At 40.8% G+C, this 26,037-nt stretch overlaps 1 protein-coding gene across 4 annotated transcripts in view; it reads left to right on the forward strand.

The window, feature by feature from the left end:
• Nucleotides 1-26,037, forward strand: part of NRXN3 (neurexin 3) — a 1,027,384-nt gene that overhangs the window by 451,860 nt on the left and 549,487 nt on the right. For all 4 annotated transcript variants that reach the window (XM_068946691.1, XM_068946692.1, XM_068946693.1 and 1 more), the window contains 4 exons: nucleotides 2,604-2,985; nucleotides 4,368-4,558; nucleotides 5,347-5,520; nucleotides 21,087-21,206. In XM_068946691.1, the coding sequence (XP_068802792.1) occupies nucleotides 2,604-2,985; nucleotides 4,368-4,558; nucleotides 5,347-5,520; nucleotides 21,087-21,206 (867 nt within the window). The remainder of the gene's footprint in view (nucleotides 1-2,603; nucleotides 2,986-4,367; nucleotides 4,559-5,346; nucleotides 5,521-21,086; nucleotides 21,207-26,037) is intronic.

A 26,037-nucleotide genomic window follows, 5' to 3' on the forward strand; every position in this document is an offset into this window, starting at 1 on the left:
CCACAAGGGCACACTGCTGGCTCATGTTTAACTTGTTGTCCACCAGCACTCCCAGGTCCTTCTCCGCAGAGCTGCTTTCCAGCAGGTCAACCCCCAGCCTGTACTGGTGCATGGGGTTATTCCTGCCTAGGTGCAGGACCTTGCACTTGCCTTTGTTGAACTTCATGAGGTTCCTCTCCGCCCACCTCTCCAGCCTGTCCAGGTCCCTCTGAATGGCAGCACAGTCTTCTGGTGTGTTAGCCTCTCCCGCCAGTTTAGTTTACTCTTAGAGAAGAGTAAGAAGTCACTTGTTTTCAGCCATCAGGTAGTCTGGATGGGACAGTTTGCCAGGTGCAATCTCAATGACTCAGAAACACCACCTGCAGTGACTAGTCAAGAATTATATATGTCCTAATAATTGACAGCCAGTCAGAGGCCATCAAGCAGGATGCTACTGACAAATTTTGTCTACGGTACACAGGAAACATTAATTTGGATCTCTATCCACCTATCAATTTTTCACAAAACTAGTATGAATTTGTATATTTTTGAGACTTCTTTCAAACTTGATTGAATTTGAATAGCAGGTTAAAAAGTTATTGGAGGAAGTGGAACCAACCGATGGTATGGCTCTCTGAACTTTCTTTCTTTTGGAAACCCTTCTAAGGGAAGGAAGCTACCAGTACAGTAATTATTTTGCAACGCATTAGAAGGTTATGCAGATAAGCAGGCAGAAGTAAGGAAATGTTGGAAGCAAATATGCCTGTGTGTGTATGTATTATGATGTTATCTAATTACACACTTGCTGTTGTGTTCCTTCCACAGGAGTTTTACTCTACCTTACTACATAGAAAAGAGAATGACTTGAGGTTGACATGAGAGTGTGTGGTTAGAGGTGGTTGCTGTTTTAAAGATGCCCTTTGAAAAGTCTATAGTAAGAGAGACAGCATGGCAAAAATAGGAAGGAAATCTGTGTAAGGCATCTGAATACTGCCCAGAAGAATTGGCTTCTCTGCCTTAGAGTTACTGTGGAAAGCTGGAAAAGGCATGTGAAGTCAGATTTTTCACAGATGACCACTAATTGTGCTTATCTTTTGGGAGATGTTCATTTGGGATTGTGAGTCTAATTTCTAGAAGAGGTGAGCCTCAAAACCAGTGAGAACTGTAAAGAGTTATGCATGCTACTATGTTTGATGCCAAACAGTTCTTGTTTTAAGACCCAAAGCTATTTATGTGTTGATCCCTCAGTTCTCAGTTTTGTGTGTATAAAACTGAAAATAATACCCTTTAATCTTGCAAGAGTTTTAGAAGATGAAGTGAATATTTAAGGAGGAGTTGTACACTGTAGTGCTTAAGGCTGCAGAAAATCTCATGAGGAAATGGACTATATTTGTGGAACAGGGTTTGAATAGTGGGCGACGTACGTTGAACAATGAGAAAATAATAAACATTTAATAATTACTCATGAACTAAATACCATTCCTGTTATATACTAAATAGCATGAGGATTGTGTGTAGAAAGGATAGGTTTTTTTTTTTGTGTGTGTGTGGCCAACTAGTTAAAAACTATCTTAGTGAAGAAGTACAGAGGGCTGAAATAAGGTTGTTAGTGATGATTTTCATTGTGATGCTGCCCAGCTTGACTTTGTACTCAAACAAGACTTTTGCCATAATTTGCGTGTCATCTATTCATATGAGTTCTGTATCTGTATTGATGCCTAGCACACTTACAGAAAAACTTTAAATGTGCTTCAAGAGCAGTCTAGTGAGATACTTCGGTATACTGAGTAGTTGAAATAATTTAACTGAAGAGGTTAAAATCCATCACAGTGCCGCAAGTAGCCCTAGTGGCGAGTTGATGATTGAAGTATATGGAAGGCTTTTTACCTGTTGCATTCTTGTGTGTTTCTCTCCTGTCATTCTCCTGAGCAGAACCTTGAGGAAAAAAAAGCAGTGGAATAAATATTAACAGCTTTATAACAGTTCTCATTCTGCTCTTTTAATCTACTTTTATTAAGTGCATTCAGACAAGTAGCTTGTAAGTTGATTCAAAAGGGTCTAAACTGTTTGACAAATGGACTGTTGGACTGAATGGATCACTGTGGGCTTAAAGGGAGAGACCTAGTCTCCCTTCACAGACCCTACAGTTCTGAGCAGACTGGAGGATTTCACATGATAGTGAATCAAAAGACTGCCCTGAAAGTTAAATAAAGGCTTTGTTTCTGCTCCCTCATCAGTAATTCCCTTTTTTCTTTCCTCTTTCCTTTTCTTCAAGCAGAAAGTTCTCCCAGCATATCTAACTCCTCTGACCATGTAATACAAAATCTCAGGATGAGCTAGTTAAGTACCTGCAGAGATATTTCTTGACATAAAGCTAAGCATGAATGATACTGTTCTCTGATATGTTATTTACTCTGAACCTACAGAGGGAGAAACAGGGAGCTTGCTCTCCACAACCCTTTAGTCCTATGTCTTCTCTCTTCTGCCAGGTTTTGGTTGAGCAGCGCTTAGATAGGATTAAGTTAGTACTGCTGTTAGTTTGGAAAAATGGAGGGTGAAAGGCTCCATAATCCATTACTGATCCCTGGTCTTTGTGCATGTCCCTCTTTGTTCCTATCTTTCAGGCACAATGGTTGGTGATCACACCCGCCTGGAGTTCCACAACATTGAGACGGGGATCATGACAGAGAAACGGTACATTTCCGTCATCCCCTCCAGCTTCATTGGCCACCTCCAGAGCCTTATGTTTAATGGGATGCTCTACATTGACCTGTGCAAGAATGGTGACATTGACTACTGTGAGCTGAAGGCACGCTTTGGTCTCCGCAACATTATAGCTGACCCTGTGACATTCAAGACCAAGAGCAGCTACCTGAGCTTGGCCACCTTGCAGGCTTATACGTCCATGCATCTCTTCTTTCAGTTCAAAACCACCTCAGCTGATGGTTTCATCCTCTTTAATAGTGGTGATGGCAATGACTTTATTGCAGTTGAACTAGTCAAGGGGTAAGTGAGCTTTCTGCTATATTCTGCCATGGGTCCATGTCATAGATAGGCTTAGCATGCTAAGCCTAAAGAGAAATTCATCTCATACTCATGCTTTCTTTAACCAAGTGGTTAGAGATAAACACTGAGGCTTAAGACTCCTGATTCTATTCCTGACTTCAGCCTATGACTTATGGAATGCCACTTTTTATAGCACAAAATATTACCATTTGAAGTCATTCAGATTTGATTAGGCTAACGTTTTGTCCTGTTAACCTTGCAGAGCAGCACAGAGGAAGGAATGCACTGAGTCTCCTTTCCTTTTTTTCTCCCAGTTACAGACTTACTATGTTTCAGCCACCTCCAGGGCTCCAAATATCTCTTCCCATCTCCCCTGTAACATACCTGTTATGTTTCAGCCACCTTCATTGACAAATAAGAAAAAGATAATGCAGGCTGCAGGGTTTGTGTTCCTGCTGGTGATGCTCAAGGGGGGAAAAACTCAGCTTGCTTCTGAGCCACTACATTCTTTCAGCGAGGCTGAAAGCTTAAAAATAACCATTGAGCATCCTTCGTTAGCTGAACAAATTTTGCTTTTGTAGTCATCTAGATGCAGTGAACATTAATTACACAAACGCACTTTACTTAGTTCTATTTTTTTCCATATAACTAAGGTTCAATCTGTTTAATTTTTAACTTTGCACATTTCTGTAAGTGAAACATTGAGTAATTAAAAAAAAAAAAGTCATGAGCTTATGGCATTCTGTTGAGGGTTGAAAGTTGTTGTCTTTTTTTCCTCTCTAAAGGGAATATTTCTATTCTATCCTCACATGGATTTCTGTTTGAACTATATAAATAATTCAGGGTAACACTCGGTGACTTCAGTCCTTGTTAGGGTCTTTATATTTTGCCAAAAGCTTTGTTAATTGTTTTCCAGCTGTTTGAGTAAGCCCATGTGATCTCATGTGTATTTTAATAGAATATTTTCAGTGAGTTTTCCAATTAAATTCTTGAGGGGGTTATTCAGAGCCTGGGGAATTTATGCCTCAAATAAGCGTATCTAGTGTTGCTCTGCGCCACTTCTATTGATCTTACCAATTTTTAAATATACTTATATGCGAAGACAGAATTTCTTTGGGTCTGCAAGAACTTTATTTAAAAAAAAAATTACTAGAATGTGTTTACTCCAAATGTCTTTTTCTCAAAGTACTAATCTTTACACTTTCTTGATGGAAAGGAAGCACCTATATCCTTTAAAAATCGAGGCTCAAATCTTGATTTACTATAACTTTCTAATCCAGAGACGGTTCACTCCATGAATTGTGTATATTAAATTTTTCAGCTGTAGTTAAAATAAGCGTTAGTAGTGCTGGAGTCCTTAACTGTTCTTATTATGTTTACAGGTATATACACTATGTGTTTGACCTTGGAAATGGACCTAATGTTATTAAAGGCAACAGCGATCGTCCTCTTAATGACAACCAGTGGCACAATGTTGTAATCACTAGAGATAATAGTAACACACATAGCCTGAAGGTGGACACCAAGGTGGTCACTCAGGTTATCAATGGTGCCAAAAATCTGGACCTTAAAGGTAAATTCTAAAAGAATGGCAATGCCCCCCCCTTTATTCTTGTGGGGGGAGAAAATAATCAGTAAGCTTGCAGAAACCGTGCGTTACAGAACAGAAGACGTGGAATTTAGTGGTTTCGATTTTAAATTTCATTTTCATCTTTCTCTGTTTGTCAGCTTTCATTAATGGAATAGTTTGTTGTATATTGCTTTTTCAGAAATTGTTTGTCATCCTACAGTTGTCCCCAGTTAAGATGCAATTACCAGTTTTATGATTCGGACAGATCTAGTAAAGTACAGCAGATCCTGAAGAAGTACAGCTGTGTATAGCATGTAGCTTGCAGTGAGGGATGATAGAGGATGAAATAAGATACATTCATGCCAGTGATGAGAAAGTTTTTAAAACTAATGGGAGCCAAGGGCTGTGGTAATGAGATGCCAGTGTCACTGTGAAAACACATCAGCAAAGTTCATGAGAATAAGCCATACCTGGGTCAGATGAAGATACACTGGTGGGCTATGTAAAGGAAATAAGTTAATAATAAACTACTGTTGCTACCTGCTGCTTTAGGTTAAGTTAAGATTCAGGTTTAGTAGGATGCAGTGTAAGAGCCCCAGGCAGGAAAGGCAGTGGGATCACCTCTATGCACGGTCAAGAGGCAGACCTGATTTCTGGTCTTAAGCAATATCCTGCTCTGTTTTTAACCTTTTCTGAGCAAGCTATTTAGCTCACCCTGTTTATGGAGGGGCAAGCCACATCAGAATATCTGTAACTTCCATCTACTTGTCCATTTACCCTTTTTCCTTTAGGTGACCTCTACATTGCTGGGCTAGCTCAAGGCATGTATAGCAACCTCCCGAAGCTAGTGGCCTCCCGCGATGGATTTCAGGGCTGCCTAGCGTCTGTCGACTTGAATGGGCGTCTGCCTGATCTAATCAATGATGCTCTACACCGTAGTGGGCAGATTGAGCGTGGATGTGAAGGTATACCTAATTTCAGAGTTATGTCCCTCTTAAGCAGTCTTCTCTTAGTTTGTTGCTGCCCCCTGTGCATCTACTTGCCCACTTTATTGCCCGTTTTATTAATTTGCTTTCACTGTGACATCCTTCACTGCAATTCACTTACGTCTCCCAAATGCTCAACTTGAGGATAGCTAGTTTCTGTGAGCGGTTCACCAGCTATTCTCTGTCTACTCCATCCCCTATGAAGTGGCACCTTCAGTGGTGGAAAGGATGGTACTGGGATGGACCACTCTTACTTTTCCTATGGCTGTTTATTAACATTAAAGGTATGTGGGGGGTGGTGTTGTTGTTTTTAATAGTATTTCAGAAGAGGTTCTGAGTCTTCAATTCACCAGTGCTTCAGAGAGCCCTTTCTTGGGGATTCACAGAAACAAGTGTTTTGAAGACCAAAGAGGCAGAGCGTAAGTGGAAAGTAGGAGGAGTTGAAGAGTAAAGATCAGACCATAATAGGAGTTCCTTTTTGAGGAAGTGGGCCTCCAGTGAAAGCTCTGGATACTATTCCACAGAGTTGTCTGCTGTCTGGAAAACCTTTCTGTTTGATAGTTTCTCTTTTCCAGGTGGTATAGAAACAAACGTGCTGAAGGTGGCTTTTTGAAGCATGCAAATAGCAGTGATTTCTTGAAGCTTTTTAAAATAACTTATCGTTCTTGCTAAGCTCCCGTTAATCAAAACACTATTGACGTCAGCAGTACTAACTCAGTAACGTTCATATGGCATGAGTTCCTGTAGAACCTGAGATACTTCCCCTCAAAAAACCAAGGTTCTGCTGGTTGGGTTCTGCTGTGCTGGTTGCACAGTGGTAGGCTGCTCTTTTCTCTGCCCTTCTGCTGAGTTTAATAGTGTCTGTTAACCAAGCTGTTTCTTGTGGAAGTGAGCATGGCGTAACAGAACCTGTGGCTTTGCCCGTTTAGAACAGAGCCAAAATGCCAAAGGATGAAATGCACCTTACCTTGTCTAAAATGTTGTTTACAAGGCTTAAAGAGAAAAAATGATGCTGTCTTTGAAAATGTCCTTTCTGATTACTCTCAGTGCAGAGAAAGCTGTTCCTAATATTACTCTGATTTTTAAATAGAAGAATTATCAGAAATCATTAATCTGTTGGTTGTATACTCTGCATATTATCTCTCCTAGCTTAGCTCTCCTCCTTCAGAGGGTTTTTCATTAGACTGACCTGTTCTGTGTGGCTCAACAGGAGTTATAGGAGCTATTCTTTCTGCCCGAGGAGCAGTCACACTGCTTTCCCAGATGAGTTTGCCCTATCGAGTTTCCCCTTCTCCTTGTACCCAATGCACTCTGCTTTATGTGACATCAGTAATAGGACACTAATGTCAGCCATGGTTTTAGTTCTTGTACTTTCTCGTTCTTTATCCCTGCTCCTACAGAACTGATGCTCGAGTCTGAGCTGCTCCCAAAACATGCAGTGTAGCGTTTGTTTTGCCTGTGTGCCAATCTGGAACCAGCCAGAACGTGGAGATTGTTTCACCTTTAGAACTGTCAGGAATGTGAATCTCCTTCTTGTATGAAGCAGAGCTGAAGAGACCTAGAAGCCTATAGGCAGGTGGGAAGGTGCCCTCATCCTTCCTTTGCAGAAACTTGATCTTTCAAGGTAATGCCCATGCTGTCTTCCTGGATAATCCATGCTCAGTGCCAATAGAAAATGCTAAAAAGAATGCCATTCTCTTTGCCAGCATGTTTAGAATTAGAGAAAACCAGGAAATAAGTCACCAAAAAGCTGCTCTATTTGGGTTTTTTGAGTTGCAGCAATCACTATGGCTTCATCTCTTGACTACTACCTGCTGGTTCCTTTTCTAATAATTGCCACTGAGTAACAGTCACACCTATTTACTCTTTCTCTAAGGGAATAGAAGGCCTTAAAGTATAGCTTTGGTCCTTCCTGAGGCCTCCCTAGCTTTGGTCCTTCCTGAGGCCTCCCTAGCTTTGGTCCTTCCTGAGGCCTCCCTAGCTTTGGTCCTTCCTGAGGCCTCCCTAGCTTTGGTCCTTCCTGAGGCCTCCCTAGCTTTGGTCCTTCCTGAGGCCTCCCTAGCTTTGGTCCTTCCTGAGGCCTCCCTAGCTTTGGTCCTTCCTGAGGCCTCCCTGTTTGTCTGTTTGGAGTCGTCTTGGGTGCAGTCTTAACAGCATCCTGAAAGGCTGAGGTCCCAAGCAGTTCCTGCTGTCTCATGATGATTAAATGTGTTTGGAATAAATAACTGCAGGGTCTGGGGTGAATCTCTTCATGCTGTGTTGATTTGCAGGATATGTCTTTATTTTATCATGAAGGGCAGTGGGAATGCATCTGTGATGAACATGCTTGCTTAAGGGGATTTCATTCCATCCACACATATGAATCTTACCTTGTAAATGCAGTATGAGAAAGATTTCTGCGAATGTTCGTCTTTGTTGCAGCTTTACTTTCAGAAGCAGAGGAGTTTATAAGGTGGCAGCCATCTTCTCTGAAACTGGCTTGATCTCAGGGCAGAATCAAAGGATGTGGGAAGGACAGAAGCCTAGGGAAAAGTACTAGCTGAGCTGTAGGTCAGGAGACAGCACTGTCCCACCTAAGAAAGGCCAGTACCACTACAAATAGGTGACATTATCCTGTTTGCGTTTTTATCTCTATTCACGTATTGGATTGCCTATTCCATCTCGCCAATCATTCAATTTCTACAAGTTCTTGTACGACGCTAACACTATTTACTGTCTTGGTTCTGTTGTCACCTTCTTTTATTTGTTTTTTGAACAAGCCATTGAATTTCCTTGGCCGCATTGTTCCTCTTTTCTTTATATGCTGGAGTGTAATTCAACCTTGCTGTGCAACAGCACAAACCTGCTGCATTCTGGAACTGGCTGCCTTCCAGTGAAGGGTAAGGCATAGCTCCTATTTGAGAAGGAGCATGAGGCGCTTTCAAGATAAATCATATTTATATGAGAGGAATGAGTTGTTTCTTTAGGACCTGGAAAATCCCAAAGCATTCTCTGGCCCTATACGGGAGTCATTAACTGAAATGCAGGGACCCTTCAGACTAAAAGTGGAAGATGTTTAATAATGTGACAGTAGTGCTAAAAAGACGGTTCACGACCTAAGGCAAGAATTATTCTGTATCTGATTGTCTACCACTTTTTTTAATACAGTTTCAATAAGAAATTACCTATGGTGGGATTTGTTTAGGATAGCACAGCTAACGACCTCTGCCCTGTCCACGCAGGATATGGGTTTGTTACAGCGTCAGCTTCCTTTTGCGTTATTCAGCTCTCTTCTATGCTGCACAAATGTAAGCTTTCAGCTCTTGAAGACTGCTGCGCTCTCTCCAACATGTTGGACAACTTGGTAGATGCTGCATTGACATGATTTCACGGCTGATATTCTGAAAGAAAGCCAAGTGTACCTGAAATGTCAAGTGAACCCATGGAGCTAAAGTCACTTTTTTGTCTTCTGTTTTGTCTTTACTGCCCTTTTGCAATTGCTGCATTTCTGATTGTACAGGAGCAACAGGCAGTTCTTCATTGCTCTTGTGTAGTTTTGGTCAGATCTGTGGTGGTGTCTTGTGTTTCCCTGGAAGATGTTTAGCACAGCCAGAAACCTTCTTGCTTCCTGTTGTATAAAATCTATTCTGGGTTGATGTGCAACACAACTATCAGGAGAATTAGGTTTCAAGAGAATGATGTTATACCACTATATTCATTTTACACAGAGTATCTCTAGCACTCATGCTAATTACAACTTCCATCTTCATCTTTTTTGCAACAAAAGTGCCCTTCCCCCGCCATCCTCCAAAAAAAGGGTGGGGGGAAGGGCCTGACAAAAAAGGTGCAAAGGTAGGGTAATGGTTAAGAGTGAAACGGTCCTGGCTTCAGAGTGGTTTGGCCTAGAGCAGCAATTCAGGCTACAGTACTCTGAAGAGTCATTTCTCAGGAAGGATGAGCAAATAGTCTGACTTCAAGCTGGGGGCCCGCTTTTACTAGAAGCTTGCAGGCAAGTCTTCTACCCTCTTCAGGCCTTGCTCTCACCATCCATAAAATAGGCATGGTATCTATCTATTCATAATGAGAATAGAGAACAAAACTAGGTCTTGTAAAGCACTTTGAAGTAGTGGGTGGAGGCCTCTGGAGATAAGCAAAGCATTAGAATTTGAGTGGGGAGGGGGAGGTCCTCTGTCATCACCTGGTTCTCTCCAGTCTTCAACTCCACAGCCTATAGGCTGTGGCTGAGAATATTTATACCACTCCTGATTTTGAGCAATACAGGCTATTTCCATTTCTGTCAGGCATGTGCCTATAGATGATGCTAGAGAACTCAATGGAAAAAACTTCTGTACTGTAGAGTGCATGCAGGAGGTGGAAGCTGGAAGTTATTCCAGGTGACCCCCTTTCCCTCTTTGAAGGTAAACCAATTTAAACTTCAGCTCAGCTCCCCCTTGATTCTTGACTCTCAAAATTGATTTCTTTTGTGGAGCACTTTATTCCAGGTCTTACTCTTTTAAAAGCATGGATGAATTTATTCCATCCCCTAAAGGTGAGACTTGGTGGTTCTCTGGTTTTATCTCATCCTGGAAGAAGTAAAGTGATGGCTTGAAAACGCTCCAAAAGACTGGACTGTGCCCTACTGACTGAGTAATTTCTTCATTCTGGGGTGATTTTTTTCCTCCTCTCTACAAATTTGCTGTATGTTCTGCTTTTTCGCTTCGCTTACTGGGGCATCCTTATTTTGCTAACTACATGTACTAGAGCTATGTGAAATTCAGCTGCACCTTCTAAATACTTGTATTTCCCCAGCACCAAGCCGAGCAAACTTGACAGCAATGGATAAAGAACACTTTCTGTCTTCTAAAAGGCAGTTTTCTGTATGCCTTAGGGAGATGTGGCTTCTTCCTCTCCTCTTCACCTTTCTTCACCTGTTCTACTGATAACAGCTTCTCACAAACGAGTGATTATTATTTAACTGGCTAACTTTATTCCAGCTGTTTGGGGGCTGTGGTTTGGACTTCTGTCCTGATTTAATCTTCCAGATCCTGCATTAAAATCATAATCTTGTGCTACTTTCCATGAAATATTATAGTTAACCTTTGGAATTTGCTAGTGCGTGAGAAGCTTGAATGACACATACAGGGTGGATGATCACCAGCAGTGTGTGGAAAAAGAAAATCTATCTCATGCTTAAAATATCACATCAGGATAACGTCAGAAAGGATTTCACCCTTCATCTACTCAGTAGTGAAACTTCAGATCTGGTGGTACTTCACTTTCCTCTGGGGAATCAGAAGTTATCCACTGAAGAGGGGAGCGCTAATTTACTCCAGGATGATTTGACAGCTCTTCTGCTCTTCATGATATTGCGTTCCATTGGCACAGTGATAGTGGCATTATGGAACGAATATAAGCTCTTCTCCTGCTCAGCTATGAGGAAGATGAAGAGCTGGGCAGTTAAGGAAAGTGCTTGTTAGTTACACAGAAATTACTTTGTTAGAATGCATGTCAAAGATGATACCTGGAGAAGTGGGATAAGCTTCTCCTTGTTGTATATATGTATGTGTGTTGTTTTTTTCTTTTCTTCTGTTTTTTTGTTTAAAGAACTCTGGAGGATTTATGGCTTTGTGTAATGGAGCAGCTCCAGAAAGGGCAAGAAAAAAAGTCTATCTGGCTCAAAAGGGAAGATAATTGCCATTTTGAGTCATTCATGGACTGCAATAGCAAAGGTTCAAAATGTTAAACTTGATAGGAACCAGAGGGAATGGCATATGTACGTGCCTCTTCCAAATTATTGGGTTGTAAATGTAAAAGGAGAGAAGGGGAGAAAGAGAAAGCTACCAATCTCCCTTCAATATCAGCAGTTGATACTAGCATTTCGTACCAGCAGAAGAAGGTTATAAAGGTAAGTATTGACTTCTTAAATACCCATCCTCTGAGCAATGAGGTCAGTGATTTGGTGTTTCTTCTTCCTGTTACGCTGGATAGTAGAAATATTTAACTTAGTGGCAAGGGATTCAGGAGCTGACGTGTATACTGCTGTCTTTGCCCTCTCCTCTTTCTATGCTGAAAGAGAAAACTTGGAATCAAGGTATAAGACATCAAAAATCTATGTGGCTTCCCTGAAAACTGGACTTTCCATGAGAGTGAGAAAAAGAAAAGTTTAAAAAAAAATTGTCTGCATACCCCGGTGGAAGAACATCAGTAGGTGGGGGGCAGGATGGGTGGTGTTTTGTTTGTTTTTTAATACTTTGCAAGTGTACCTTGTGTCTTAAGTCAGTTAGAACTTGGTAGCTATATGATTCTCTGTTGCCATGCAGACTATCCTTTGACCACAGAGAACAATACCATTCCTACATAGATAAAAGAATGAACTTGTACCACTGTCATTTGTGTTGATTCCTCTGAGATCATCAAAGAATTATGTTGATCTAAAGCCTGAAGAGATGTCTCTTTCCCTGTCAGTGCAGATTTTCCTAAGAATGTGCCGAGATTCACAAGCAGGCAACAGGTTGTGGTCACTTTCCATCCAATGTCAAGTTCATTTCTGTGGATAAACAGAGGTTGTCATCTTCCAGAGTTATCAATCCCCCATGGTTTTCTGGCATTAAATCCACTTTGGACAGAAAGCCAATGCAATCTGTGCTCTTATGAGAGAGCAGATTTATGTTCGGATCCAGAGTCTGGACTTAAAAAGGAAATAAAAATATTCCTGGCTAATGTGCCATAGCGCAAATAGGTTTTTGACATAAATAGATTCTAAGTATTTCTCAAATGAAGCAAAATCTCTCTTACATTGGTAAATGCTGAGGGGTGGGAGCCTGGGGAGGTTTTTTACTTTGTTTTTTAAGAATGGGAAGGGTGGTTTTGTTTTGTTTTGTTTTTTCTTTTTCTGCCCTCTAAATCCTGTGGTCTGCTCTCTGTGTATGTGAATGAAATATGTTTCCTCTCGCTCGTGTGATTTTATTATCTGTTGTTTGATTTTGTTTCATTCTAACGGTGATGAGTTAGGGTAGCAGTGTCTCACGTCCTTATTGCTTATGTTGTCTTTCCTGCATGTATTGATTATGCACGTGGGCTGTGATGGTTATGCAAATTGCTTTTATTTATTTAAAGCGATATGGCCCTGGTTTATCTGCCTTTCTACTAACTTGTGTTTATTATTTTTGCCCCCCCCCCCTTTTTTTTTTGTGTGTGTGCGTATGCTAACAAAGTTGAGTTGACCAAAGCTGACCTGCAAGGTAGAGAAGGTTCTTTGTCTCCATTACTGTTTTGGACTGAAAGATGATCTTATGTAACTTCTGGTGCCTTTGTACTGGATGCAGTCACACCTCTGAAACAGAAGGAGAGAGACAAGCCCCAGTCCCTCTGAAAGGGACATCTGGGTTGAGGAAGTACGTGGTGAACAACAGAGGTGTTATTGTTTACCTGAGAGGTTTGACTGCATCAGTCCTTGTGAATATCTGTAAGAGCACAGATTGATTTCCTGAAGTGGTTAATGGCTGCTCAGGCAAATACTTACTACTGACCAACTCTGGGTTGAGCTTTACAAGGCAGAAGAGCTGGCTTGGGTTCTTCAAGACTGATACTAAAAAGTGAGACCAGATAGTGAAAGCTAGTTTTATAACCTAGACTTTGAAGAAAAAAAAAAAAAATTTGCAGAAGTAAGTTTTTGGAATTTCAATTTTAAGAAGATCGACTACACATTTCTTTACTAGTTAGTGTTTTACAAGCCATAATTGATCAAGCTTATGAATATTGACTGAAATGATCATGCCTGATCTTTCATTAAACAAAGTTTGCTGCTTTTTTTTAACCTCTTATAGGTCCGTATTAGAACCTTTTATTGGATAGTCTCAAAATAATTTTTATGAAGCGGATAGGACTCTTTCTTGATGTTGATTCATGCATGAAATTCTTACTGACGTATGTTATTACTAATATCTAAGTAAAAGAGCAATCAGTGATATCAGAGGCAGTTGAAGGGCTGAGGACTATGTGGATGGAGGTAAAACACCAAAGCTAGTCAAGGGAAAGCTGTTAAGGACTCTGATAATAGCTTTGGTAGAAAAGGAAAAAAAAAAAAAAAACTGGGAGGAACCAAGGAAAATAGCTAAAAGAGGAGTAGCCAGATAGCAAAAGAGAACTTGAATTGCACAGAGATGATGTGGCAAAGAGTTCTAAGAGAAAACTGGTATGATGAAGGCTAGTTCTTAGAAAACATATAAGGAAGGAACGATTAATGGTACAATTACATATAAATACCCTATTACCCCAAGACATAAGTACAGAATCCTGTTTATTCAAAATAAACAATACTTTGATCCTACCATGACCAGAGAGGTGTGTTCCCCAGGGTTGAAAATTTATCCTTTTAAACATGGTAGTGAAAGCACACTACTGAACTTGTCTAAAGAGGCTGTAGTATAGAGTGCAAATTAATTTATTCCTGAACACTGTGGAAGCATAAGAAAATGACCCTTCTTTTCAATGAAAGAGGAAAAATGATCTTGGGGGTAAGGGGAAGCCAGAGGCATTACATGTTGTGTCTCTGTGTTGGGCAGTCCTGAAGTCACAGATAATGTCTGCTATGATACCAGCTTAATCACCTCTCAGTTTTGTGTCTAAGCCACTAATTTAATCAAGGATTTGTTGTGGGATAAAACATGCAGCGCGTGCATGCTTTACTCTCTGAGATAGCGACGAGACTTCTTAACAGCTTACGTAGCACTGGAATCAGAGTTTTTGTAATTTTAATCATGTGCCTTTGTAAACTCCTTTTCTATTCAGCATGTTGACACTGAAGCTTGGTAGTGTTGCTGTCCTGATCTAATGCATTAGTTGCAATTTTCAAACTATAATATTTGTTGCTTATTTCAGGTGCAGGCAGCAGCTGCCTTTGCTTCAGAATGTCCTCTGTATTTTTAGGTATAGTTTGGCATTTTACAGCTCAGTTTAATGTTTTAATGGGTAAATATTTGTCAATGTAACAGATGTTAATAGGACAGAAGCATCCTAGGAGGCCCTCTCAGCCAACAGATAAAGGGATTGGTGGCTTGAAAGCAGTTTAGTTGTTGGATGTATTTGAGATGCTGAATCCGAAAGACCTGACAGCCCGCAGGAAGACAGAGGTTAGCATTATGACTTGTGCTCTGTGCCTGTGGAGCATCTGACTGTGACAACAGTTTGTTGGGATCTTTGGCTTGGTCCTATCCGTAAAAAAGTTGAAGTACTCTCTCTTATGGAAGTCAGGGATTTAGAGAAAACTAGATGCTGCCTCTGAGGGATTGCTGAAGTTTATGGAAATGACTGTGGAGAAGAATGAGATTTGATAGTATAAGAATGGGAAAGATGCACAGGTTGGAACTGATGTGAAGAGAAACAGCAGCCTCAAAGTACACTGAGGAGTAAGTAGCTCTAGGGTTAAGGTGTTTCGTGCCATCCATTCTAAATGTATGTGGCAGGGGCATTTGGGAAGTGTGTTAGACATCAGTGTGCCTCTCAGGCCACAGCTGGTGTTGGTCTCTCTAGTCCTCTGCATGTCCATCAAATTTCAGGAGTCCATGTCCAAGATGTGTTTGGTTTTTGACATCTAGCAAGGTGGATGCAGCTTGAAGAAGAGGTCCTGGAGCAAGCTGATTTTTTTGTTTGTAGCTTGGATATTTCCAGAGTCCTCAGAACCTAAAGGTCTGAAGAACCTAATGTGAGGATTTACTCCAGCTCAAGTTAATATTGGTACAGAAGCCTTAGCCATATAAGCATATTTGCCTTTCAGATGCAGAAGCCTGATCATATTGACATCAAAGGGAATGTGTTTGTATTGAGTACATGAGTATTGAGTACGTAAGATGAATTATTGGCCTTTCAGGAAACCAACCTTTGCTAAATAGGTTTGGCCATTCCAGAACAGTAGTGAGTTGTAAAGTGCCAAGGCTTTGCACTGCTGTGATTTGCAGTGGGGAAGGGATTTTTCCAATTGACTTTACTTTTCTCATTCACATACAGCTCTCAGTCTTTTTCTTTCCTTTCTGCTTTTAATTTCTTTTTCTGAATGTTGTTTACTTCTACTTCCTTTCCACCTCTTTGTCCCCTGCCACGTCTTAAATCCAGGTGTACTCCCTTTTATGCAGTTGACTTTTTGTTGTATAGTTACTTTTTTCCTCACTACCATGTGTATGAGCGCTTTCCTCTAGACTCTTTAGGGTGCTTAGTGAGGGAGAGCAGCAGGGTGAGAAGAAGGAGGAAGATACCCATATACCAGGTTTCAATGGGGAGGGGCGGGGGGGGGGGGGAACCTGTAGATCCATCTTCTAGGTGCTGCCATTGCTGTTGATTGCCTTTTCCTGTCACTATAAGATAAATGTGCTTTCCTTGGGAGACTTAAAGACTTGTTTTATCTTAGTTAGTCCCAGTCCCTGAAATTTTTAGACCAGTCCTGTTTTTGGGACAGAAGGACTCAGCATCATAAGTGATGTCAGATGTATAAGAAATTCAGCTTCCAGGTGCTGGAATAAATGGGTATATTTTCAGAGGATTGCAGCATGCTGGCTCTTCAGTTATTTCTGACAATAAGTGATTATAAAGATAAAATATGGAACCTGCCAGGTGCACAACCTTATTTAGATGATGAAATGGAAGATGAGTTATTTGCAAAAATGTGGAACTGTGATGTCAGAGATTTGGCCTTACAATCTGTAAAATCCCTTAGTTTTTTAGTTCTAGTCTGCTGAGCTAAAATGACTCTGGGAGATTCCTGGTTTCTACCACCTGCGACTCCAGATAGAGAATCCTGAATCTTGCACTGAACGTTGACTATAGTGCTAGTTTCTTACATTTGTGCAATGTAGCTGTCAACGTGCTGCCATTGTTATTTGACAGTTACAGTCACTTTCATATGTGGAATGTTATCCATCCAGTGAAGTGATAGTTCCACAGGATTCAGTCCTGAATTTGTTCACTTCTTAATCAAAAAAATGATTTTTTTCCCAAATATGTTTTAAAATTGGGAAACTCAGATCCATTCATTTAGTTTCCTCCTTATCCTGCACTAAGAATAGGTCCTAGAACAGAATTATATTCTGCCTAATGTAACTGCTTTCAAAGAGATAATGCCCCTCTTGGAGCTGTACTGGACCTGCACATTGAATTCAAAAGAGCAGAAACCATGTCCCTGGTTATGAAAGAAGGTACTGATAGAAATAGACTGTAGATTTATCAAAGGTGTAAATCATAGTGTCTGGCTAGTGGTCTCTTGGAAGAGACAGACAAAGGTGGGAGCAGCAGTGTGTTTAAGGAGATAGAGTAGAATGGACCCATGGTACCACTGAACCTTGCCTATTACAAATCTTCTATTGTATTCCTGTTATTTCCTCAGTAAAACGTAATTTCTTTCAGTAGGCGTGAATTTTGAATGTGTGAAGGAAGGTGTAATGTGCAAGATCAAGAATGGTTTGCTTAGCTTAATTCTTTCTGCTAGGTATGATCAGAGCATGAGGCGTTTGTGTTATAATACTGCAGCAACTGTTGTATAAAGAAATTGAATTCCTTACATAACTCAAAAGAACGACAAATACAATAGTGTATATTTTTTTCCTAAAGTTTCTCTCACTGCAAAGAGCTTTCAAATGACACCGCAGGAATAACTTTTCTTGTCACTGCAGTGTTCCCACCTGTGGCATGAAACATGGCAGTTTTAGCAATGCGCAGCAGTAGCACTCAAATTTTTAGTTTTGAGGCTAAGAGAAATACACCATACAGCTGAAACTGCAGAAAGAGTTAGGAAGACCAAGTAATTATTCCGGGTGGAGTATGGATGAGAGATCTAGGCTATTTTACTCTCTTAGCATGACTTTCTTCAAATACAGTGGTAAAAATACAGAACAAGGCATACCGCTAGCTAGGTAGCTTGAAATAAAAAGAGAATACTGAACTCTCTCCCAAGAAGGGAGACTCAACAAGGAACCAGTCTGCAAGCCCCAAGTTCCTGAGCTCGTTCAGTAGAAATTAGAGATGCAGAAATACAGATTAAACAGGCATTCAGGAGCTAGACTGTCAACTGTTGGAGAATTCTGCTTTGCCATCTTGTATTCCTGATCAGCTGCCTCTCTGGGTAGGCTGAGTCTGGGCAGGAGGAGGCAGAGATGTATGCCACGTTTCTGCTAGCAGGAGTGCTTTTGTGCACTAGAGTTCTCCACTTTTTCCTTCTCTATCTATTGCCCTTTCCATATCGCGTGCACAGTGGAAGGTGGAGTAAGAAGACAAAGCATCAAGTCCGGCTACAAACAGAGAGAACAAAAAAAGGACTTTAAATGAAAATGCACTCGAGGGAAATAGCAAATATTGAGTTGTAACCTGAAGGAGAAAATTAAAGACCCCATGCATACTTTATTAATTAAATGTATGAAGTGATTTATCAGATGCTTCTCAGATGATTGTGTGAAGACTACATCTGAAACTTTGCTTTAAAAACACTTTTCAAGTGTTGTAAATATTGCCAATGGAATAAAATTAAAAATAGACCTGAAACCTAATTGGACTGGTGTTTTAGAACCAATTCTGCTGCTGTCTATGCCTCTTCTTCCCTTTCCTCATTCATTAGCAGTAAAGGGCATTTGCATGGTAACAGTCTTTGTTTTAATAAGCCTTCCTGTGCTTCCATCTCTTTTCTCCCTAATCCAAAATCCTAATCCTCTGTAACATCCCTTTTAGTCACTCTGAACAAGATTCTGATGTCACAACTGGAGGATTAGGCTGCCAAGCAGAGCTGTGAGCAGCAGGGGGAGCTGAACTCTTGAAACGAAGATCCCGTTACTATGCAAATAGCCCATAGTGCTAAGCAGTGAGGCAAAGCATAATGTACTGGATCTATGCTGTGCTGTCACAACCAACTCTAAAGGCAGCAGATCAGACTTCAAGCTTCCTCCCAGTGTTGTCAGGATTTCAAAATTCCTCATCAGATCGCGCTCATGGGTGATGTTTTTCCTCTCACTACGTAAAAAAGTACAGTTTTCATCTTCGTGGTCGCATTCTGTAAAGTGCAGTTCAGAAACCATAACACTTGCTGTTAATACCAGTCCTCCAGCTCTCTGTGCTCTCTCAACTGTTAGTGGCTCAAGGCCTGTTACTAGGCCTGCTACAAGCTTATCCCTTGAAGAGAGTTCTGCTCCTTTTTCCCTTGGCACCTGAGCAAAGGTTATTCCCACTGGGTGATGCCCATTGTCAAATCCAGTGACTGGTAACAAAGGTTCTTGGAAAAGCATAGGAAGAGAGGAGAAACACTGTAATTGAAAATGCTGTTCTGCTTTGCTTCTGTGTACTGGTATTTATGTGTACCACTGATGCTATAGAAAGTTTGCATATAGTCATACTTTCTTTATAATTTGCTTGTTTATCCCTTTAAGAGTATTTGCATTTGTATTTAGGGTTAGAGGTTAGATAATGGGATAGTAACGTATAGGAGAGGTATCAATTCCTATTTCTGTGACCTAAACTTACATGACCCAGAAATCTTACGTGAAAATGACGTCTAGTCTTCTATTTTACACTGTTAAATTTCATCCTTTCTTTTTTCTGGATCAGGGTAAATCTGAAGCAAGTGTCAGACTCCAACCCCTTCATATATGTATATGGTTGTATCCAGTTGTATATAGTTGTATCTTTACAAGTGTAAAGAAAAGGGGGAAGTGGGTACATACATGTGCCTATCAACTCTCACTCTGTAGTCTGTTGGAAATCCAGAGGTGATCTCTTTAGCTACACATAGTGCCAATGAGACCACTGGGATTTATACAGCTGCGAATGAAAGCTGGGTAGGTGGGAGGAGGAGGTGAAGGAGGGGAAAAGAGTTGAAAAATACTGCTCACCTTTCTGAAGGGTAGCACACTGTTTCCTTGCTGCTGTTGCCTCCTTTCAGGAGATGACTTTTCTTTTAGAGATTTTGTAAGACATGTTATCTGCTTTTATGCTTTTACGTGAGAGGTTTTGTTTATTTTTAACAGTATAACTTAGATGAGGGCGGAAACTCAGATTTTGTTAATACTCAGTAACTCTCTGCTTACTGATCTTCACATATTCCTTTTCATTACAGGCAAGAGGTAGAGAGACACAGATGCCTAAATTAAGCTGTTCTGTTCTTGCACTAGGGAAAAATGATCTGGTGGTAAAAGCAGGAACAACACCTCTGTGTACCGGAGGTGTGAGGTACTGTTCCTGGCTAGATCATCAAATTGGTGGGAGGATCATGGCAAGATATGGGGTTTCCAGTTAGAAGTATAACCTGAATTTCAAAGATACTGTACAACCATTTGACCCAATGAAATCAGCATGGGTGGTGTAGATGGAGGTTTAAGGTTTCATTTTTCGATTAAAACATTTGAAAATACTGTCTCCGCTTTGTGTCTTATCTCATCTGTAAAATACAGACAGTGGTGCTGATGTAGTGAAGAGGTAAGGATGAAGAGTGGGATGAGGCTAATGGAATTGCTATTTCTGACAGAGATTGTAATACAGGGTTTGGAGATGGGTAGAGCAGTCATCACTTTATGCTTATGCGATTGTCCTTTGGGTGAGACTGGAGATAGTTAAAGGGACTGATCTTAGGCAGCCTAGCCGGTTCATCATCTCCCCGCTTTGTCCCGTTTCTTCATTTTCCTTCCTTCCTTTCTTCCTTTTCCAAACAATGTAGGATAAAAAGTAGCAGATATTTCAACTGTAGTTGTACATTTTATCTGAAGTACTGCACAATAGGAGCAGCATACCTGTGCCTAGTTTTCCGAAGATGAAATACTTAGCTAGGAAGTAACTTCCAAACTCATATTCTTTTAATTTGTGGCTTGTAGCTTCACTTCTACTCAGGGCAATTCAGAATTTGACTACTTCCTTCTGGATGATATAGCAGCTGTTGTTCAGAGAGCCTTCTGATCTGAAGATCACTCTTTGCCTGTTGTTTGTGTTGTCTCTTTGCAAGGTTTATATGGTGGGCTAATGTCATGCCCTTAGGAGGGCTTTATTGATGTGTTTCCAGAGAAACCTATCTAATAGGACTAGGCAGCACCTTTCTCACCTTTAAAGCAAAGTTGTAACGAACTGAGGCTGTAAAACTTCAGTTTGGATCCCAATATCAGGGTCCTCTGGGTAGGACGAAATATCGTTCGTGGGCCCTTTTCACCCTAGCATGTATTGCTGCAACAAGGAGGGCATGTTTCAGGCATGTCAACCTGGCAGTGTTTCGGTTATCCACACATCACACCATATTTTGCTATCAATTTCCTTGAATGAGCACTGAATGTACTAGTTGAGCCTGCCTAAGAGGGAATATGTTACTGTTAACTCTTCCTCCTTGCTCTGTGTTAGTTTGCTGTTTTGTTTTAGAGTGTGCAAATGTCTGTGTCCTCTGTTTACTGGAGTCTGTTGCACGTCCAAGAATGGAGAAGTATTTGGTTAGTGCTTTTTCTCTTCTGCATGTGGATGCTGATAGTAAGGGTAATGAAGAATTGGAACTGTTGTGGGCCTGACGGAGATGATTCTCCCAGATTTGTTTCACTGTTTTCTTGTCATCCCTTATCCAGGACCAAGCACTACCTGCCAAGAAGATTCCTGTGCCAATCAGGGCATCTGTAATCAGCAGTGGGAAGGTTTCACTTGCGATTGTTCCATGACTTCATATTCTGGAAGCCAGTGTAATGACCGTAAGTAAGCTTTTTCCATCAGATTAGAGGGAGCTGTGAATGCTGACGGATGGGAACATAAAGAACACACAATTAGTTTTGATTACAAATGAAATGCAGCTTTCCCAATGGCAAAGCCAAACTTTATTTCCTAGAAAGTTTCCTTGAAGCAGCCAGCACTTTATTTTTGTCCTTGTTAAAATGAAAATGCACAAGTTTATGCTCAGTATGTTTTTTGGTTTTTTTTAAGCTAACTCAACCAGACAAAATGATGAAATTTGAAGTTAATTGAATTCCTGATTATAGAAACCAGAAGTGACTTGCATGTACTGTGTAACATTTACATAGGTACAGAAATTGCTAGATTTTGTGTTATGTTTTGAGGCTGTTTAATTCAAACCTTGGTGGCAAAGATGTGGCATCCATGTTAAACTGCTGAGCACTGTTTTAGATAGTCTTCTACTGAATTACTAGCTGTCTGCAAAGATGAAAACTTGGGTACTGTTTGCTAGAATGTTCATTTAAAACCAGGTGTGAAATTAAACATAAAACAATAGTGTTGTACTTCTTGCTATGTTGATTTGTCTGAAAACATTGGATATCTTTTTCTTGGCTAATTCATATTAAGATCTCTAATAGAATTGTGGGGGAGGGGGGGAAGCCCTGAAATCTTCCTACAGGAAGATATCAGTCTTCACGTGTTCCCTCCACTCATCCAGGTAGGGCTTTAGCTCCTGTCCAGAGGAAGCGGATCAGGTCAGCTTCACTGTCTCTCCACTTTTATTATTCAAGAAAATAGCTAGTCCTCTTCTCCCTCCTCACTCTTAAGGGAATGGGAACAAAGGTTTCTCCCAGCACAGTTGTCCCAAATGGATATTGGAAAGGCCCATCTCCAGTCATACTGTGACAGAGGGGCAGTGTAAGAAGGGTACTACAGGCAGAGATTTGGACACTCCAGTGCAACATCTTTTCTTCGGTTGGTGTGGAATCCAGAATGACCATTCTCTATTGGATCCAGAAGAAATTTTTTGTATTAGAGCTGCAAAATTTGGCTCTGATTTTCTCTTTTTTTGAATAAGAGTTGCACAAGAATGAGGAACTGAAAGTCCTATTTGGCACCTGGTTCCCCACTCTCACGCACCTCTTGTTCAGTCGTTCAGCTTAGACTTGCTAAACATAGTGCATTATAAACTGTTGCCTAAAAGAAACCTTACTTTGGAACCTGTTGGGCTGCATTTAAGTACAGCCACTAAGATCTCTGAAGAGATTACTGATGCATCATCTTTGTTTCTAATGTGCTGGGCTTCCTAGCTCCAGAATATCACAATGTCTTTGTTATACTGTTGCTAATGACTTAGAGCAGGCTCTAAAATATCAACAAGCCAGGTTTCTGTGTGTGAAATTGGGGATTCCTTGCTGCTTTTTAGAGCTGGCAGCTGGAAACCATGCAGAGCAGAGACAGTAGCTTGATTTGAACAGGGGTGACTTGGGCAAGGTAGCCAGCCCCCCGGTGTCAGTACTTGCTGGTGAATTAGATGCTCACAGGAGGATGTGGGTTTGAAAATGATCTGGAAAGGTAAGTCACGTGGACTGCTGGGACACAATGAGGCTTCAGCCAGGATCTTCAAAAAGTGCGTATGATATCTTTGTGTGTTTTTTGGAGTCTTTGCTTTGTATCAGGACATTGAAAACATAGTTCTGCTCCTGATAGCCTAATTAAGTTAGGAAGCATTGTGGGCTGGGAAGAGGGAGAAAACCTTTCTTCCTTTTCCTGTATGTTAGATAGGGTTGCTGCTCTACCCAAGTCTAACGGAAATAAAGGCGCTTGTATGTTAATTGAATTAAATGTTGCTTAGACTGGATGTAGCACAAAGTATGGCAGGGGAAGATAACTTCTGTATAAGTTAAAACCTTGCTGTTATTTAGAAATGCTTCAGACTCTTTGGTTTAAAAAAAAAAAAATTAACCACAAGAGTCTAATTCTATTAATTTGGTAAATGACTGTTCCTATTTTATGAGCAAGTTGTGGTCTCCCACTGATGTAAATGTGGAATGTTGAAGTCAATAGACCAGCTCTAGAATTACGCAATGGAAATGGTAACAAAAGAAGGCCTAGCTGAATATATTTGGTCTTTCCATATCTGTTAAACAAGTGTGTCCACACTGGAGTATTTGTGCTGCCAGATGTTTGCAGAATATTTCAGTGGCTCTGAAATAAATAAATGGCACGTCTGGTTGTCTTTTAAATTATTGTTAATGATCTCTTTAGATCATCCTCAGTGAACTGTGGGTGTGATTTGTTATTTGCTAGAGTAAACTTTGCAAAGTTATTCAGTCCTATCAGTACTTAGAAAAGGTTTGTGAGCTGATACGATTCATCTGAAGTTGTTATTACTCTTTAATTCTCTCCCAGGATTGGGCCATTAAGCCTCCCAATGCAGATGTAACTAGCTTAGAATTGCTATTTCTGAGACGTGAAGGCGAAGCACAGATAAACTAGGGTGGCAGACATGCAGGTTGTACATCTATAGATGCATTTGTACGTTCATTGCTGTTATGGAGCAAGCCTAATGTTACTTAGATTGTTTGAGTGTGTAAGTTTGTTCAGATAAAGTACCAGAATTGGAAGTTACCACATAATGCTGATGAAACATCTTGCATTTGAAGGGAACTCCATCCTGTCTACTTAATTTCATTGAAGCTGCTAATTTCTTCACAATGAGATTAGATAAAAATATGGTAATTATAGACGCCAAGTTACCAGATATGGCATCTGCTTATATTGTTGTTCTATGACTGAGTTTACAGACTCCTTAACCTATTTTAGTTTTCCTCTCTCTGGTCAAACTGTGACATGTTCTTCTCTGCACAGAGAGAATGTATAGAAAACCAGGCTTCAGCAAACTAGTTAATGGGAATGGTATGTGTACAGGAAACAAGATCGTAGAAAACACTGCTTGTTACTCAGTGCCACGTGCTGATGGTCAGGCTTTCCAGGAGAAATCACCAAGCTAACAGGACGATGTATTAATGGAGGCTATTTGTCTGTAAAAGATCAATAGCCTGCAGCAATGACTAGTGCAAGCAGAGTATAAAGCGCTTTTTCAAACAGCTTTTTTGTTGAAGCAGTTGTTAAGTCCATCTGCTGGCTATTGATTGACTTTTTGGGGGGGGGGGGTTATTTATTTATTTATAAACTCTGGGTTGTAATATCCACCTGGTTTAAAAACAATTTTTCCATACCATTAGTAGGAAGCAAAGGCAGCCGATGTTTGTTTGTCCTCTTGCGTGTATATCTTCATGCTCTTCCAGAGTGCACACTTTTTGAAAAGTCCATTGATAAACAGAGCAATCTTCTCACCACCTAACGTGATTGGTTAAGAAGTGCTTGTTTTGTCTGGGGGAGCGGTGATATACAGGGTGGTTGTTCTTTTTGTGTAATTGGTAGCATTTTTCTTCAAAGATCCCTTTCCACGTAAAACTTATACGCTTCTTACTGCCTTTCGGTGAATCACATTAGGAGGAGGGAAGCACGAAAGGGAGAGGAAGTCATGGTGACTTTGCTCTTTCAATATCATTCGTTAATTTAGCACTGCCGCAGGAAGTGCTTCTGTGAACTTACGTTCTGTAATGGTAGTGAGTGAGGCTTACTCACTAGCCAAGATCTCTCTTCTTCCTCCCCCCCCCCCCCCCTTCACTTAAAAGGATGTCAAAATTGGCAAGACAGGTGTAAGACCAATACTTGTGAGTGAAGCACGGAATGCAGTGCATTGAATGAGGAAGACTGAAGCTGACCTTTCTGCCAAATGTATGTTCTGGGTGAAGCATCTGGGATGTCAGAGCAAGCCCTTCCCTCTTCCACTAATATCATTCTTTTTTTTTCCCCCTGCATAAATGAATATATAAGTGGATTGACACCTCTGGAGCCTCTGATCCTGTAGCCTAGGTTGCAAAAAGGCAGTGGCAGAACCGGGGTCAGTCCCCCCTGCTTAAACAACATGATACAATAGTCAGTAGAGGAGAGTCCCTGCTAACAAGGAGAATAACAAAAGTATTAGTAAAGACAGACTTTATTTTTATGTGCTCATAAGCCGTTTATGCTCCACCCTCATGCTGTTTGTGCCACTGAGCAGTTGTTGCTCTCTTCAGAGAGGTTCAGACCCCCAGCTGGGACATGGGCAGTCTTCCCTCTCCTCAGTATTTTGTTTTTGTTACCATCTCGGTAATTTCTATCCAGGCTTCATGACCTCTCTTAATGTCAATGCCAGCACGCTCAGCTTGATTTACTTACAGAAACCCTTTTTGTTGCTTGTGTTTCGTTATTGCCCATTCATTTCTAATGTGCCCAGTTTATCACTTACTGAGTCAGAGAGCAAGAGTTTGCTGGTGTGCAGAAAATAAATCTGCACCGACTTTGTTAGTCATGCATGGCTAAATCAGTCAGCTGTTTAAATATCAGCACGCTCAGGGATTTGCCTTTGATACTACAGAGACATCCACCCTACATGAAGCAGGAGTCACCTCTGATTTATCTTGAGTGAATCATCCTGCATTACAGCAGGTCAGGCACCCAGCCTGCTCCTTACTTCTCTCCTCTTGCTCTGCCCTCGCTTACTCAGTGCTCTTTTAGGTACCCTCTTCTAGTACCTTCTGGCTTGCGGCTCATTTTCAGTTCCTACCATAAGCCTTTGGTGTTCTCTGTTCCTGTGTCTGAATGACCTTATACTCTGAGAATTGGGATAAAAGGGAGAGGAATGGCAGGGAAATACAGCTGTGTACTTTAGTACATGGTATAAATTGTATTGTTGTGATTTGAGTTTTGAACCCTGCTTACCCAACCCTTCTTACCACT

The sequence above is a fragment of the Struthio camelus genome, chromosome 5 (assembly GCF_040807025.1).
Source record: "Struthio camelus isolate bStrCam1 chromosome 5, bStrCam1.hap1, whole genome shotgun sequence".
NCBI lineage: Eukaryota > Metazoa > Chordata > Aves > Struthioniformes > Struthionidae > Struthio > Struthio camelus.